General features: G+C 39.1%; 1 protein-coding gene across 3 annotated transcripts; it reads left to right on the forward strand.

Annotated features, from left to right (window-relative positions):
* The first annotated feature begins 701 nt into the window (after positions 1-701).
* On the forward strand, positions 702-16,205 carry mybl1 (v-myb avian myeloblastosis viral oncogene homolog-like 1). 3 transcript variants are annotated; one of them, XM_026292662.1, is made up of 16 exons: positions 702-1,076; positions 3,442-3,541; positions 3,813-3,884; positions 4,129-4,221; positions 5,803-6,023; positions 6,111-6,312; positions 9,901-9,975; positions 10,210-10,320; positions 10,624-10,863; positions 10,939-11,322; positions 11,448-11,587; positions 11,722-11,836; positions 12,176-12,283; positions 12,391-12,495; positions 12,801-12,992; positions 13,935-16,205. In XM_026292662.1, the coding sequence occupies exons 1-16, from the start codon at positions 1,054-1,056 to the stop codon at positions 14,058-14,060; spliced, it is 2,307 nt and encodes a 768-aa protein (XP_026148447.1). In that variant the 5' UTR covers positions 702-1,053; the 3' UTR covers positions 14,061-16,205. The 3 variants fall into 3 exon arrangements, with proteins under 3 accessions (XP_026148447.1, XP_026148448.1, XP_026148450.1); XM_026292663.1 differs by having other exon boundaries at positions 10,957-11,322; XM_026292665.1 differs by lacking the exon at positions 10,210-10,320.
* Positions 16,206-16,502: the final 297 nt, after the last annotated feature.

Here is a 16,502-nt window from a genome sequence, read left to right on the forward strand (position 1 = left end):
TCAGAGTTTTAACACTGTAAATTTGTTGTTTTGTAGGAATCTCAATCCTTAGGCCATTAATCGGCTTAAATATTTGCAGTTACATTGTTATGTGAAACATGATAATAAAGTCTGTCTTACAGGGTACCCCAGTTACATAATATCTGTGCAAAGACTTAGTAAGCAACACCATATGCTGACACAATCATGGGAAAGTGCACTCCACTATAAATGTAGGGAATCTGATAAAAACAATACCCTATTACTTATACAGGAGACCTAACTGCTTTAATGAATGGAGATAATAAACAAGAAATAGCTCTGCAGATTAAGGGATGGAGTGGGAGACTGAATTCATCCCATTACTTGTGAAATTTGGGCTTGGAAACCCCCTGAGACCCCCTGACGGGGCCCCTGAAAGTCCCCGCGCCCCACTTTGAGCCACCGCCTCACTAATGAAAAGATCCATTCTGCTGCAGAAAGTGACAGCACAGTTGTCAAACCTAACGCCCGCCTCCCCCCCGTTACCATCCAATGAAAGTAAACCTCCTCCAATTCCAGCCAATCACACACGAGCTTCCAGTCTTGCTTTTGCCCTATCAGCTTTGAGTATTGACTCCCTCTTTTCGCAACCCCATTTCTGACCAATCAACAGCGAGGCCGCCTGCGCAGAGGGCTGGGCGCGAGAATCGGCGGGATGGACAAAAACCCAAATGCAAATATGAGAAGACAGAAACAGGAACAGCAGGCACTGAAAGCAGGGGCGGTCGAGTCAGCTTTTTATAGCTCCACAACTCATTTCAAGAAACAGCAACAAAGGAGGACACAGCGACGATTTAGTTTGGAAACATGGTATGGACACCGAAGGAGGCTTGTACCGAGAGAGTTTAGTGCGATGAGCTGTACGTCAAGTTAGCTTGTTGGCTAGCCGAGTCATGCTAGCTAGAAGAAACAGAAGAAAACAGTAATGACTTTCAGAGACGTCTATGGATACTCATCTATTAATGTGGGATTTTAGAGCACTTCCAAACACTGGTTCGTCGTTGAAAAGGTTCATTCATCCTAGCGACTGTCATGGACAACGTGAAATCACGCAGGTGGGTACCAGCAATAATAAACCTTATGCTGATTCTGTTAAACATGTCGCTCTTTATCACAGTAACTAGCACGTCGAGTAAAGATATATGTGCCCTGTTAATGCAGTGTGGGCATTCACGTTATATTAGCATCTCTGACAGCACAACATCACGTTGCAGTGTTTGTGCACCTGCACAGTTAAGTTATCCACTTATAAGAAATGCGGTAGTTAATGGAGGATAACATTACATATAATAGATTAATAACACACCTCTAACATTAATCTGAAAATAGTTATGCATAGTGTAAAATAGGATATCAAGCAAATATTGTAAATTGAAAAAAATGCATGCAAGGTGCGCAGCCTATTGTTAAACACAAGTTATGGAAAAGTAGCATCAGGTTGTAGCTGGTATGTTCGCTGTAGTTGACAGGTTAGTCAGATTATCCATCCATCCATATCCACTTATTCCTATTTCCTATCCCAGCCCTCTTTGGGTGAAAGGCAGGGGTACACCCTGGACAGGTCACTAGTCCGTCACAGTCAGTCAGCTTATTTGCAATGAATTAAAAAAAGCAGCTCATATTGGGTTTTCTCTGTTAAAAAAAAAAATAAAAAATGAAGCTACATCAAACAAAATGTATGCTATAATTTTATTTTACCCTTGGAACACTTTGTTAATACTGGTATCAAAATTACTTGTATTGTAATTTGATATTGGACTAATGAAAGTTTGGCAGATTGGCTACTTTTAACAGCTAGATGCTCAATACTAAAGATATTTGTGAACTGAGGATTATAACTACAGTCAAGTATTGTTGTTATTGTTACTTTAAAAAACAGTAAGTGCTGAAAGTCTAGGTTAATTAATCATCATAACACTAACCCCCCCAAAATTTTCTCAACTGGTTAATCTGTTTATATGTTACCGAGCAGAATTGCTCCAAACCATTTGCTGGTTTGTAACCATTATGAAGATTTACTATTAAGGTTTTCAGCTGTTCATAAAACAAGCAATCTGAAGAAACTAAATAAAACAATAGATTACAATTTATTAAAAATAATATCAACAAATAAGCCAACAGTGAATATAATTGTTACCTAAAGCTTTATTAAAGAATGGGATGACAAGTGTTTTTTTTTTTTTTTTTTTTTTTTAATAAATGGTGATTATATTATTTTACCTTTTAAATAACTGCTTTTGTGCCTCATTTTGTTAACACTTGGACAAAGATGAGTGGCATTTAATTATCTTATCAAATTAAGAGTGAAAGTTAGTACATAATGTCAAGAGGTTACATAACTGATTGTTTTTTCAAACTTTTTAAAAATCTGGACCGTTAGGGCTTTGCCTTTCCTCTGACCACACCTCAATACATCACCTCTTCCATCTCAGTCACACACACACAGTCTCACACCTCTGAAGGAGAAAGAACTTGTTGATGTGGGACCACTCCTTTCCTCCAGCCTCCTTATGCCACTCCTTCCTGTTCAGCACAAGACCCTGACTAACTGCTCCGCTTCACTTTGCTCTAGTGAGGAAATCAGGACATGCCAAAATTCACTTTCCAAGTTCAAGTTTCCATAATGAAGAAGGCCTTTCATTCATAGTAGGACATGAGACCTGAGTGTCCTGTATGGTAATAGTAATTATGAACTTAAGTTCTCCTCCATTTGCTAAAGTTTGCTCCACTACCACAGTGAAAATGTTGCCCAGCAGCATGTTTTATGGGAACACTGAAGTACAGTGTAACCTGCCAATGTCTTGTGTCAGTAGGGAGGAATGTGGTGTTCTTGACTCTATATGTGTTTTCTATCCTTTTTTTTTTTTCGACAAGGTTAGAAACTTGCAGCAGCCATCCATGTTTTTGTGTTTCCTTTTACTCTTCTTCCTTGTCATGCTTTTGACTGGCATTAAAAGCATAGAACGCATAGCACAACCAGCAAGTTTACTGGGTAACTTAGATGCACACGATGTGAGCAGATGTTATGTGCTTAAAAGCTTGACCAGTGAAATTGTCAGATGTTAATACTGGTCTCTTTGTTTAGTCTTAAGCGCCGACATCTTTCTTCATAATTTTCACAGACTGTTTGAACCTGCATTACAACAAGCCACGAGCCAACCTAAACAACTGAGCCTGTTTGCCATTTTCTAATTCCCTCCTTCATGAGCTTGCGTAATGACAGGATGTCCTTTACATTAGAAGTCTTAACATGTATGTGTTTGTGCACATATTTTAATGTTTATCTTGGTACAGCATGTGTTTATAATATATTAGGTACTGGCACAATTATTTGCATATAGTTATTGACCTAGAAAAGAAATTCTGCCTAAATTTATATTCTTGTTTTGAGCTCTCTACCTTTGTCCTCTGTATTTTTAGCAAAGATGAGGATGAAGAGCTGCACCCCACACATCCAGAGAGCAAAGAGAAGAGCAAGGATAGAAAGACACTCTGCAAAGTAAAATGGTCCCGAGATGAGGTATGTTTTTCTGAGCCATAGTTGAGGTTTGCACTTATTCTTTTGTAGGTTTTTGAGTGTGTGAAATGGACACTTTGTGCTGCAGGAGATTTGTATTTTATGTTTTGACAATAAGAATGTGTTTAAGTGTATTTCCTAACTTAGGGGAACATCATTAATCACTGCAGGGTTTTTTTTATTAAATAAAACAATGGTGGGAGTGGGGGGGTATGAATCTGCTCTGATGTCTTTTTTTTTTTTTTTTTTTTTTCTACCTTTCAACTGTTTCAAGGATGAAAAGCTGAAAGGGCTTGTTGAGCAGCATGGAACTGACTCCTGGAAATTGATAGCAACCTTTTTTCCTGTAAGTATACAATGTAACGTGTCTAGAAAAATTAAGTGGAGTATCTCATTGCTTGATCACAGACTAAGGACTATTTTTCTATTAGAACAGTAATTACTATCCAAACTATTTAGTATCCCATAATTGACAAGCCATAGGTGCAGAGACTGGATAGACAGATTTTTTTTAAACTTCTGGGAGTGGGTATAACTTTGAGGTAGTGGTGTGGTGTAATGAAGTGCTTTGCTTTGTGTTTCTGTCACAGGGGAGGACAGATGGTCAGTGTAAGCATCGGTGGCAGAAGGTGCTCAACCCAGACCTGGTGAAGGGACCCTGGACAAAAAAAGAGGATCAAAAGGTAAGAGGAGCTGGTAGTTACTGCTCTGGGTAGAAAAGATGACAAAATAGGTAAATGATATGGGAAGACAGAAGGACGCTGTGGGGACTATCAGGACCAGCTTAGTGTAAATGAAAAAAAACAATTCAAAGAGAAATGCCACAATATGAAATGTGTCTTTTACCTTCAGACCAACAGGGTTGTACACATGCGCAGAATCACTCCCTGCCAAAACATTCTTTGCCTTATTTCTTTTTTTCTTTTTTGCAGCCTAAATGCTCCAATATGTCATCCCTAATAAAACACAGATTTTCAGTAGTTAAGCATCCAGCCCTTGTTTGTGCAGAGTTAAACATTTAATATCTTCCGCAGCTCTAAGATGAACAGTTTATTCCTTAAATGGATCACTATTTCTGAATTTTAAGAATGGTGTCTCATTCCTCTGAAATCTTGGCATCATAACAGAAGGCTCAAGAAACACAGAGCTATCAACAATAGCTGTGGCTGCCAATTATGACACAGCAGCATTTTTTAGTTGTGACAAGTTGTGCTGCTGCTGTAGAGGGAGGCTTTGTAAACACTGGAGCTGCTGCTGGTTGCAAGTAAGAAAAGAAGAAAGAAGTGATTTTTCTCTCTATACAAACCTGCTTTAGTTTGTCACTCAAGATAATTTTTTTTGTATATATATGTTATACAACCAAGATGGAGGGCAACACATTTAACAGGTTACACCTTAAGCATAATAAGCATATATACACTATGTTTGAGTGGATAACAGTGAATGTAAACAACTTGTTTACAAGTGTCTGTTCCAGAGAGGGTATTCCAGAAAGCCAATTTAATGAAAACTCAGAGCAATTTAACCCTGAGTTGAGGGAAACTCAGAGTTTTCTGTTCCAGAAACATCATTTAAACTAAAGGAAGAATATTTTGAATTTTGACTTTACTGATTTTAAACCATTGTCAGTGCTACACATTGGCCCTTTAAGGGCAAACACTGGGTGCAAATGTTCAGCTAACCCAGGGAGCAGGACAATGCAAGGATTTCTGTGGTTTCACTATGTGGCAGAATTTAAAAAAGAACAAGTCATGACGGAGCATGAGGCCCAGTTGATGAGTTGTCATGTAAGACATTAATCACCTTCCTGTAAACTTCCTTCATCTGAAGAAATATCCTGCTTGATGTGATGTTCCACATTGATATATAACACCACACTTTTCCAGTATCTGATGTGAGCTTTATTGAGGCGTTTGAAGATGTTACATTGGCTTAATGATCCTCTACCAGAGTAATGATGGTACAGTTTATGATGGTTTTTCATCTTGCGCCACATCGGAGGATTACTAATTGCTGACGTAGGAGACTGCTTGGCAGATGCATCCTCTGTATCATGGAGTACTGTGGTTGTGTTGGGGCCTTTCTTTGAATCCTAAAAGCATTCTGGCTTTTGGTTGAACTTTGGTTGCTTGTAATTAGCATTAATTTAATTAGGGCCTTCAAGCAGCCTTTCAATTATAAAATGGCAAAGAACATTTCCAGAGGATGTTGAAATGTATCTTTTCTTAGATTTTTTGCAGATTGTATTGATGATGTTTGTGCAGGTTATCGACCTGGTTCAAAAGTATGGTCCCAGACGATGGTCGGTGATTGCAAAGCACCTACAGGGAAGGATTGGGAAGCAGTGTCGTGAACGGTGGCACAATCACCTCAACCCAGAGGTGAAGAAAACTTCATGGACTCAGGAAGAGGATCGAATCATCTATGAGGCCCACAAACGGCTCGGCAACCGCTGGGCAGAGATCTCAAAGCTTCTTCCTGGGCGGTAATATAATCTCACAATGCATATTTTACCATCATCTTCAACTTTTAAAGGTGGTTATTTGGTTAAAAAAATCTTCCTTTTAAACAGGACTGACAATTCCATTAAAAACCACTGGAACTGCACCATGAGGAGGAAGGTGGAGCATGAGGGCTACATGCAACATGGCTCCAAAACGTTTACTCCCTCACATCCTGGAGCGAAGAAACGCCACCACAAATCGTGTCCCCCAACTCCAACAGAACCCAAGCACACTGACCGCAGTCCCCTACCTATATCTGGACCCAACCAGGTCCGATCTCTTTTTGGGCTTTACGTTTGTTTTTGTTTTTTGTTTTTTTTTGTCTTTCTTAGTGAACTCAAAACACCAACCAGCTGTAGAATTGCAACAGCTTGACCTAGGTTAATGTTTAGAGAGTGTAGCAGTCGTACCAGGGGTTTATAATTTCTCCCCTGAGTGAAGCACATACACAACACTGTTTGCAAAAACCTTTTTGTATGTGTGTCTAAGTGTGATTATATACAGTGTGTTGAAGGGCAAAAACTCAGTGTAAATCCCTTTAGGACGCTCCAGCTCTGTGTTAATCTGCAGCCACCACCATAATGATTTTTGGAACCAGTAAGCAAAGCTGTGGGCTTTGCTTACATAAAATCTTGGTGTTGGCTTCCTGTAATGACAGAAATTCAAAAATAGCACAACCTCTTTCTCCAAATGAGTAAATTGTGTCTGGTTCACACATGGGATTGCTGAGCTCAAAAGCAATATTTCAGCCCTTTGCCAGATCAAAGACGGCAATAAGCAGATAGACTTATTGTATGCAACAACTTCCTGAAACAGACTTAATTACTCCACATTTCCCTGGATTGGCCCTCATGTCAAGAGAGTGCACCCATTGCTACCCCCTGATGGTGTAGCCTGGTCTTGGCTTGGGATTAAACTAAAGATGCAAGCATGTTGTCATGTCTGCAGTCCTATAACAATAGTTAGTAGTAGCTGGTTGGAAAAGTGTTTCTTTCCCCTCCAAACAGATTCCAACCTTTAACAGAAGCTATAATGGTGACAGACCCTGTAGCTTATCTTGCTACCAGCACCACGTCAAAGTCCTCTACCCCTTTACCGTCTCCATGTTGGGTAAGGCATCCCTCATCACTGCAGCTCTACAGTGGCAGTTTGAAGCTAAACCAAATCAATAATTGTGCCAGGTGTCTTTGATAAGTCATAGAAAACAGCTCATATTGCAGTACTGGTATGATGGAAACTTTTCGTGGTTCTGAATCTATGATTTTTTTCAAACCATGGCATATCTTTAAATTTCTCTAGGAGTGAAGTAATTTATATTCCTTAAAATGCCTCGATTGGTTATTTAACAATCTGACAACCTGTCCTATGGTGTTTTCATTGTGTGACTAGTTTGTTTTTGTTCCCAATACAGCATTTTGTAATACTTGTTTTTGAAAGTTGCTCTATAGTTTATTTAATCGTTTATTGCTGTAGTTTCCAGACTATAAGTCACACTTTTTTTACTCCTCTGACTTGTAATGAGACTTATATAGCGAAGCGACTGTGTATATTTACAGTAATTTTGTTGATTAGTGACTAGTGTTAGAATGCACTGTTGACTTAACTGAATATAGGAACCGCCAATAAGTAAAAACGTTTACATTCATGCTAAACTCTTTTGTCCTATATTGCAGACTTCAAGCTACAGGTAATAAAGTCTGCATCTGAAGCAAAGTCTGGAGTGACTGTTATGGCGTCATATCAACGTCAAAACTAGAGAGTGCAAAAACACAGGGTAAAAAATATAGACCTGCACGTTTTAACAGTTTGCAAGTGCAAGTATCCACTTGTGAGCGCAAATGTGAAATTCACGCACACAGAAAGATGAGTTGCGTGTTTATCATAATACTATGTTCAAACTGTGCTTTTTGCTCTACATTTGATAGTTTTCCTTGCGTGGCAAGTGGATTTCCCTCTACCACTCCCTGGGCTCGATTGACATTTTTGTGCATGACAAAACATGAGGGGTGGATTTGACAGTTTGAGCGCAGGCTCATGGATGTTTCTGTCAATAAATGCTATTGGTTGCTTTTGTGATTGACTGTACATTGAATAATTGATTGACAGCTTTTCCAAAAGTTCAAGGTGGCAGACAAGGACGAACGAGTGTAGGTTGAATACCCTCTGTGCTTTGTCTATACTATGGTAATGTATATTATGTGGATTCAAATGATAATGAAATGTGTTCCCTGTGCTGCTTTAGGATTCTCTGATCAGAACAGGTTCTCTGATCTCTGCTTCATCTCATCCCAACCTACAGGCAGAAGTTAAAATCCTCTAAGCCTCCGGTAAGGACTAAAGAAATGGACAGCGGAGTCAAAGCAGGAGTTACAGGCCTGCTTTGACTGCACTGTGTCTTTGAAGCTGCAGCCACAGACCTTAATGAACTGTGACATCTTACATCACTTTTTGTGAGGACGTGTGTGCAGACCAAGACCTGTGAATATGGCAACAATAAATCATGGTTCACACCAACCTCAGGAAGCTGCGCCAGGCCAAGAAGGAGGCCTACAGAAGTGGGGACGGAGACTGGATGAATTTGGAAAGGCCTGCAGCACATTACCTAAAGGAGACCATCCCCCTACCCTGAGGAAAACTTTAGACTGTCAGACGACCTGAACAACTTCTAACACAGGTCCCTTCACACCTCTCACCGCTGTGAATGGGCTGCCTGCAACCCCCCACCCCCATCACCCAGGCCACCTGAAGGACATCACAGGCTCTCTGCTGGACCCCCTGCAGTTTGTCTACAACTCAAGGTTCAACACCATCTTCCCTGAAATCCTCCACCATAATCTCATCCAGCTCGCAGTGCCTGCCTCCAGCTGTCAGTGGATCACCAGCTTCCTGACTGACAGGAGGCAGCAGGTGAGGCTGGGGAGCATCACATCCAGAACCCAGACCATCAGCACTGGTGCCCCACAGGGGTGTGTTCTCTCCCCACTCGTCTCCCTCTACACTAATGACTGCACCTTCTGTGTTTTTTCCGCCAGGCTGTTGCTCTGATGAACATTTAATGTTACAGAGTGGCAGAAATAACCACTGTATGCATATTTGCATATATGTTCCTGTGCCATATAAAGTGTCACACCACTGTGAAAGCTATACTTCCTATTGCACTAATTCACAAATTGTATAAAAAAATATATATACATCTAATTTTTTCTAGCCTATTTTTATTTCTTTTGCTTTCCTTCTTTTTAACCCCGTCTTCCTTTTTTTTTTTTTTTTTTAAAGGTTAACTTTATTTTAATTCTTGTCTATAGAGAGAGCGTAATGACCCGGAGTCACATCCCTCGTTTGTGTGCACAAACTTGGCCAATAAAGCTGATTCGGATCGATCTATCTTGTTTCTTTCACACTGCGCAGCTCTTCTTTCTGTGGGCACAAATTTCAGATTTGCGTTTACCAACTGTTAAAACGTGCAGGTCTATATTTTTCACCCTGTGTTTTTGTGCCCTCTGGTTTTGACGTTGATATAATTCAGGCAACTCGAGAGAGGAGGAGGACACGCCGTTTCATCCCCCCCCCATCGTTGGCGCAGTTTAACATTATTTGACATGGATGAATAAATTTCGTAAGGCAGTTCTGCTTGTTGTTATGTCTAGCCTACGTTCCTCATAGGCTAATTTACACTATAATTGGTATAATTAGAAATATGACTTATACATCGAAGCAACTTATATGTTTTGTTTTTCTGTTCAACAAGGCTGTTTTTGCTAAAAGTGACTTATTCTCCAGTGCGACTTATAGTCTGGAAAATACGCTGTGTTTATTATTATTAATTTACTTTTACTTGAGTGTGATGCTCTATTTTAGATGGTGGGATATCCTTATGAGCCTCACAACAGACACTTGATGGACAGTCTTCCTGATAATTCAGGCTTCATACCAGTGAGTGTTTATATATTTCTTTGCATGCTATTGGTCAAACATGTCAGTCTTTGTTTTCTGGACTTTCTGTTGTTATTCTTGTGATTGTCAGCTGTGGACCTCAAATCATGTGAATGTCCTGTTGCTAATTAAGCCCAAATGTTTATGTGTAAATCGGTTTTTGTCTGGTTTTCTTAACTTCTTCCTTTCGTCCTGTCCTCTCAACCTCTCCTCCCTGACGTTTGTTTATTCCAGCCATCCTGCTTAGATGATCCTGACAGAGAGCAAAGAATTAAGGAGCTTGAACTGCTGCTTATGTCAGCAGAAAATGAAGTCCAACGACAAGTGCAGTGCAGAGGTCCATGTGTAAGAACACACTCTGAATGTGTGTTAGCATACTTAGTCAGCATAGACTGCGTGTGTTGTAGCTTGCATACACAGTAAAAAAAAAAAGAGCCATTTTGATATTAAATGCTATTTACGAGTCTTAAAATCAAATTTAGTTGACACAAACATACAAATCTTTCTGAACCATGTCTTATTGTTTTATTCCTTTTTCTGGCTAATGTGATATATTTTACACTACATCTACCAGTTTCACACCATCAAATCAGGTATTGTTCTGCTGCTAGAGGGTAAGATGTATGTCCTCTCTGTCTTGTCCCTCAGAGTTTGGAGCAGTACTCAGCCTGGTCAGACAGTGTGTCTGATGACACACTGACCACAAGTAGCAGCAGCCTGGAGGAAGATGCTGAGATAACACCCTGGAGAGGTATGGAGATGCCCCAGGGACCTCCAGCTGAGCTTCCTGTCTCCACCAACAAGTTCCTGGCTGTGGAAGACAGCATTGTGCCCTCCACCTTGCAGACCATACCAGAGTTTGCAGAGACAATGCAGCTCATTGACTCAGTAAGTAACAGAAGGAGATTTAGATGAGTAGTCATTAGCTCATTAGTTTTTACACGTGTTAAAGATCTACTGTAGATGTATGTTCATTTGCAGGACCCTGTTGCGTGGAGTGACGTGGCCAGCTTTGACTTGTCAGAGACAGCAACACCCCCCAGGCATGACCAAGCAGGATACAGCACTGTCCTGCAAGAAGGAATGATTGACAGTTCAATGGGCTATGCAGTCAACTCTCCGAATGCCATCTCAGTCCATGACAAGGCCTGTGCTTCATTTGGTCTGGGCTCTCTGACTCCCATCAACTCATCAAAACCCCCTCATGCATCGACTGGTAGGAGATGGACAAGGCAGAGGGGAGAACCATCTCCTTTGTGCGAGAGGGCCTGCTTCTCCTTCTTCGAAAATATCTCAAATTCTCCCAAGAAAACACCCACAAAGTCACTCCCATTCACCCCATCACGAGTAAATGAAATCTGTTGTTCTCTCATCACACAACCTATTCCCCAGCTGAGTTTACTGATTTGTCATAGAGTTTACATGCTGTGGTTGCACTTTGCCTTACTTGTCATTGTCTGTCTGTTAAACAGTTCTGCAACATGTCAGGGGCAGAGCATCAGAATCTGGATAACCCTACCCTTACCTCAAGTCCAATATGTAGTCAAAGGTGTCTCCTAAACACTCCACTCCACAAAGAAAGCACACCTAAGCACCTGAAAGAGAATGATGGGTAAATAGATATATGAAAACACAGCATGTCTGTGGTGATTGTATGGTTTCAGTAGTGTAAAATCTGTTATTTGAATATTTAATATCAATCCAATTGTTAGACTACCATGTGTATATTCTTTGTTGTCTTTCCAGATCCAGGACCCCTAAATTTCGTAAAACTGTAATGATTCCAACCCCAAGGACACCGACTCCCTTCAAAAAGGCTTTGGCTGCGCAAGAGAAAATGCATGGGCCTTTGAAGATGGAGGTAAGAGATCAAATGTGGCTGTCTGCACAGGTTTGTTTGTTTTAACACTTAATGTTTTTATTCACCTGAATTCATGTCGACTTTATTATGCACAGTGACAAAACAACTAGATATGAATTCTTTGGAATTATTTAATTTTCTAGATTAATATGATCTATTCTATGGACAAACACAAAGCAGTTAAACTAATAATGGTTTTGTAAGATTTGACCACATTTTAAGAAAAATGTATTTAAGTTGATTACAAGGGGTTCACTTTTTTTTGCTAGCGTATCCATGTGACTGTATGGATATAGTTGCCTGTTGTTGTGGATATGTTAATGTATGTCTGTTTTTCAGCCACAGCCTTTGGCATTTTTAGAGGAAGACATTTGTGAAATTTTGAAGCAGGAGACAGGGGCAGACATCTTCAGCAGAGCAGAAATCCAGCCAAGTTACAAACATAATGTATGTGTAAAAAAAATGAATCTTCTCTCCATTATTCAAAGAAGTAGTTTAATATATGTAATATTTTTCCAAATGAGAAAGTTTTGAGAGACTTATATTCCATTTAGATGGATGGGCAAGCTAAAAAAGTGCGCAAGTCCCTTGTGCTGGACCCCTGGGGTAAAGACCCCCTTAACATCCAACTCTTCCAAGACCAGCTCAACCATGTACACGTAAGTCTCTCTAAAGACACTGGTTCAAAATCACTGGGATTCTCTAGGTTGATGAAGAAGTAATTGATGAGAACTGAACCAAATACAGATTTGTGCTGCTCTGTTGCTATCAGTAGTGAGATGTGGTTTACAGGGGGACTCCAGCAAGTGTTTGTTGCTGTATACATATTAAGTACATGTTGTTTTCAACCTTTAAAGTTGTGTCTACTTGTAGAAATACATGTTAGATGTTATATTATTTTAATAAAGTTTAGGGTCATTATTTTGTTGTTAATCCAGCACTCCATTCATTCTTGAAATTTTAGGTTGAAGATGAAAGTCTGCTGTCGAGCTCCTCGCTCATTACCCCGATCTCTGGGCAAGAAGAGCACAGTGACCCTATAATGTCGGAGACAGAGGAACCTTTATTGGTCCCTGTATATCCCTATCGCTTTACTAGCCCCCGGATGAAGAAGGTCCCTGCCACCCACAAAACACTAAAACACAACACTGTACAGGTATGTCAGAAAATTTACTTAAACCAAACAACAAATGAGAAAACCTGCACAAAAATATTTTAATGTTTTAGGAAGCTTTCTGGGTTACTAATACTAGGACTGAATATTGTTCAAACATTTTCAAAAGAAGTACCAGCATTCAAATTTGGACTGCGATACTGGTTTCTGATCAGTACTTTTTTTAAATTCCATATTTAAAAAATGAAAAATACATGATGTGGTTTAACTTTTATGCTTCAACACTTTGGCATTTTTTCTCCTTAAAGCAGTTAAAGTGGAAGTTGTTAACATAATATTTTACTTGGACAGTTCCAAGGTTTTTGGATACTGTGAACAAATTGATACTTGCTGTTAAACACATTTAACAACCTAATTTATTTGTTAGATCTAATCTAATGTATCTAATGTGACACTTTACGTCACCGGCACCACAACTATTACAGTACCTAAGTTTTCGTAAAAAACTATGTACAACCTGGCAGAATTTTTATGTTTGCTTAGCATTGCCTGCTAAATTCCCAGTCATGTGCTGGTGCTGGGTAGCAGTGTCCTTTTTGCTTATATTGCGCTGCACACCGTTTGCCTGAAAATGAAGCTACGCTTTAGATTTTATAGACATTTGTATTCCTAACATGCAGGATACACACTGGAGTCAAGCCAATGAAAGACAGCAGTAAACACGTTACATGCTTCTTGGTTTATGAGATTGGCTGATGACATTGTCCTGGATATGAAAAACTGGTATTAAATGATTTCTTTTAATACTCGTTATCTAACCACTTTGGTCAATGCCATAAAGTATCAAAGTTCAATACACAGCCATTTACACTATAGACGAAATGCTGTGAGTTATTGATACAGTAGTGAAAAAAGTATTGAAAGTATTGCAAATAGCGATGGACTGTAAACTATTATAGTAACTATTGGTCATCTCTTTTGCAGGTGAGTGAGTGGGAGGCAGTGGTTTATGGGAAGACAGAGGACCAGTTGATCATGACAGAACTGGCTCGTCAGTACCTGAACCCCTGCCCCCCATCTGGCTTTACCTCAAGGGGTCTTGTCCTTTAAAGTCATCCCCTCACAACACTACTACACCTGTCCAACAAATAAAACCTCCACTCAATCCTGTAAGAGACAATCTAGTGAAGACAAATACATTTTTTTATTTTCAAGCAGAAATGCACTGCCAAGGACACCCACAAAGAGACAAGCCTGCTGGTATTGTTTTCAACACATTTCTAGGTCACCGCCTTTTATATTTTTAGAAGGGTTTGTTGTTTGACCTGTATTTTCCTTTAGTGTTTATTAATAGCAATGGCTGTTTCTGAGTTTTATATTTTAATATATTGCTTAAATGACAAGAAAGACATTTTATGATATAACGCTACTCACTGTGTATCTCCTCCAGCCTGTTTTGCAAAACTCCACCATTGCTGTTACCAGATAAAAACCACATACATGCAAAGTTTGTAGCTTTTTACTGACATCCATGTACTTTTAAAATCACATCATGGGTCTTGAACTACACATAGCACAGAAAATAATGTTAACAATTGCTTTTAAATTAGAAAAAAAAATGCAGTGATGTGGTTTTTCTGAAACAGCAGTGTTAGATTGCTGAATGCTTATCCACGGTGATGTGAAGTTTTTCTGGAGCATGGAAATAAGGAGCTGTCAGTATTGCACTACTGAATTGATTTTGCTGCTGAGAAACAAGCAGTGTTTTCTAAGGGCAAACTGGATAGCACTTCTGATGGTTTCGTTTTTAACACATTTTCTTTGTCTGGCTGTAGGGTCCATCAAGACATTGGTTGAATGTATTTCTTTGCAATGTACATGTGTAAGAATCTCAAGAGTGAAAGGGTACATTTATTTTCAGTTTGTTTTATTTATTATCTGACAGCTATTAAGCTTAGATATTAATATAACCTGGGCACCATTAGTTTTTTAAAAGGACAGAATAGTCTAAAAACCCTGATTTGCTCTAAAGCAGTTCTCTCTGTAGCAGAAAATAAATCACCATTGCTTTGGTCAGATGTTTTAGTGTGCAATGGTTGGTACTGACCAGTTGTCATATCATTAGTTCTCTACAACAAGCACCTGGTTGAGAATTATTTACTTTTTATGTGAAGGCTGTAGGTTTTATTTATTTAATTTCTACTAATTTATTTATTTCTAAAAGACGTTATTGAAGAAAAATTATTGAAGAATTTTATTGTCTTTTCTCTTTCAAAATCAGGATTGGGCTACTATTCAGTTTTATTGCTCCAAGTTAGAAGAACATGCACTGCCACTAATTTAATATTATTTTATTTTCCCGGTTGGACAAAGTCTAGCAAATAATCATTCTGTAGTTGTATATGTGATTTTGTAACATAGATAAGACCCTTCTATCTTTTCTTTTGAACAAATGTGTTGACTCCATCTCCGACCTCTAATCACAGACAATTTGCACTTTTTACTCATCGTTTAATTTTAATTTGTTCATACTGATAATGTAGCTCTTGTCCTTTTTTATTTTTGTGTGTGTGCATGTGTGTGTTAGATGGATGTCTCCCCCAGTCACAGTTAATGCTGACATTTAAGATTATGCTGCTTGATTTTAACACATTCTTTTCTCCTGTTCTGCTGCAGAAATGTCTACTTAGCTGAATATGTTTTCGGCTCTGGGAAAAAATACTGCAAATGTCCAAATTTGATTCCTGCAGTGACCAGTGTCTAAAATTCTGTATGAATAGGTTTGGATGTGATTCTGATCCATGCTGTTAACCATTTGAAACTAATTTAAGCCTATGAGTAAGAATAAGAAGGGAATCCTATCAGGGAGATCCAGTGGAAGGGAGGAGTATGCAACTCTAAAACAAAAAGTAGACTAATATTCACAAGGCATTATATTTAAATCTGATGGCTGAGATGTGTCTAATCTGTATATATTTGTTATATGGTTAGTTTGTTGGTTTGACTTGTGTTTGTACATTCCATTTGTTAAGTCTGAGTTAATATGTTTGTACGTTAACACCTTGCCATGTAACATAGGAGTTCAGTACATAAACAGGATAGTAGCAACCCTCATATACTACTGTAGTTATGCATGAGCAGAACGCAAGATGCTGGACTTTGCTTTCATTTACAAGTTAAATCACAAATGTAACATTCACACTATATTTTGTAGCATTTTCAGTTGAATTCATAACCAAGGTACCATAGAAATCCTGCCACGTCTTTGTAACCATGCACTTAATTTGGAAAAATAAATGCATTTGTTGCGTCATGGCCTTTTCAAATTCCCTGTCTACATCTTTTTTTTTTTTTGTGCCAGTACAAATTAGTGTACATTACATGGCGTTTCCCACTAATAAAGATTTCTGATGATCTTTTACTTTTTCTGACATGCTCACAGCAGGGATAGCAACTTCTTGAGGTCTTGCCAAAAACATATTCCTAGCAAACAAAGTTTTAGGCTGCAGTTTTTGAGAGGATTTGTCACTTTGCCCTAGGTGGAACTGACAC

The sequence above is a fragment of the Mastacembelus armatus genome, chromosome 20, assembly GCF_900324485.2.
Source record: "Mastacembelus armatus chromosome 20, fMasArm1.2, whole genome shotgun sequence".
In the NCBI taxonomy this organism is placed as follows: domain Eukaryota; kingdom Metazoa; phylum Chordata; class Actinopteri; order Synbranchiformes; family Mastacembelidae; genus Mastacembelus; species Mastacembelus armatus.

Bases quoted from the DNA above. Each gene is read 5' to 3' on its own strand.
- mybl1 (XM_026292662.1), top strand. From the start codon at position 1,054: ATGGACAACGTGAAATCACGCAG. The intron at 9,976-10,209 runs GTGAGTGTTTAT...TGTTTATTCCAG, and splicing joins ATAATTCAGGCTTCATACCA to CCATCCTGCTTAGATGATCC. The intron at 12,993-13,934 runs GTATGTCAGAAA...TCTCTTTTGCAG, and splicing joins TAAAACACAACACTGTACAG to GTGAGTGAGTGGGAGGCAGT.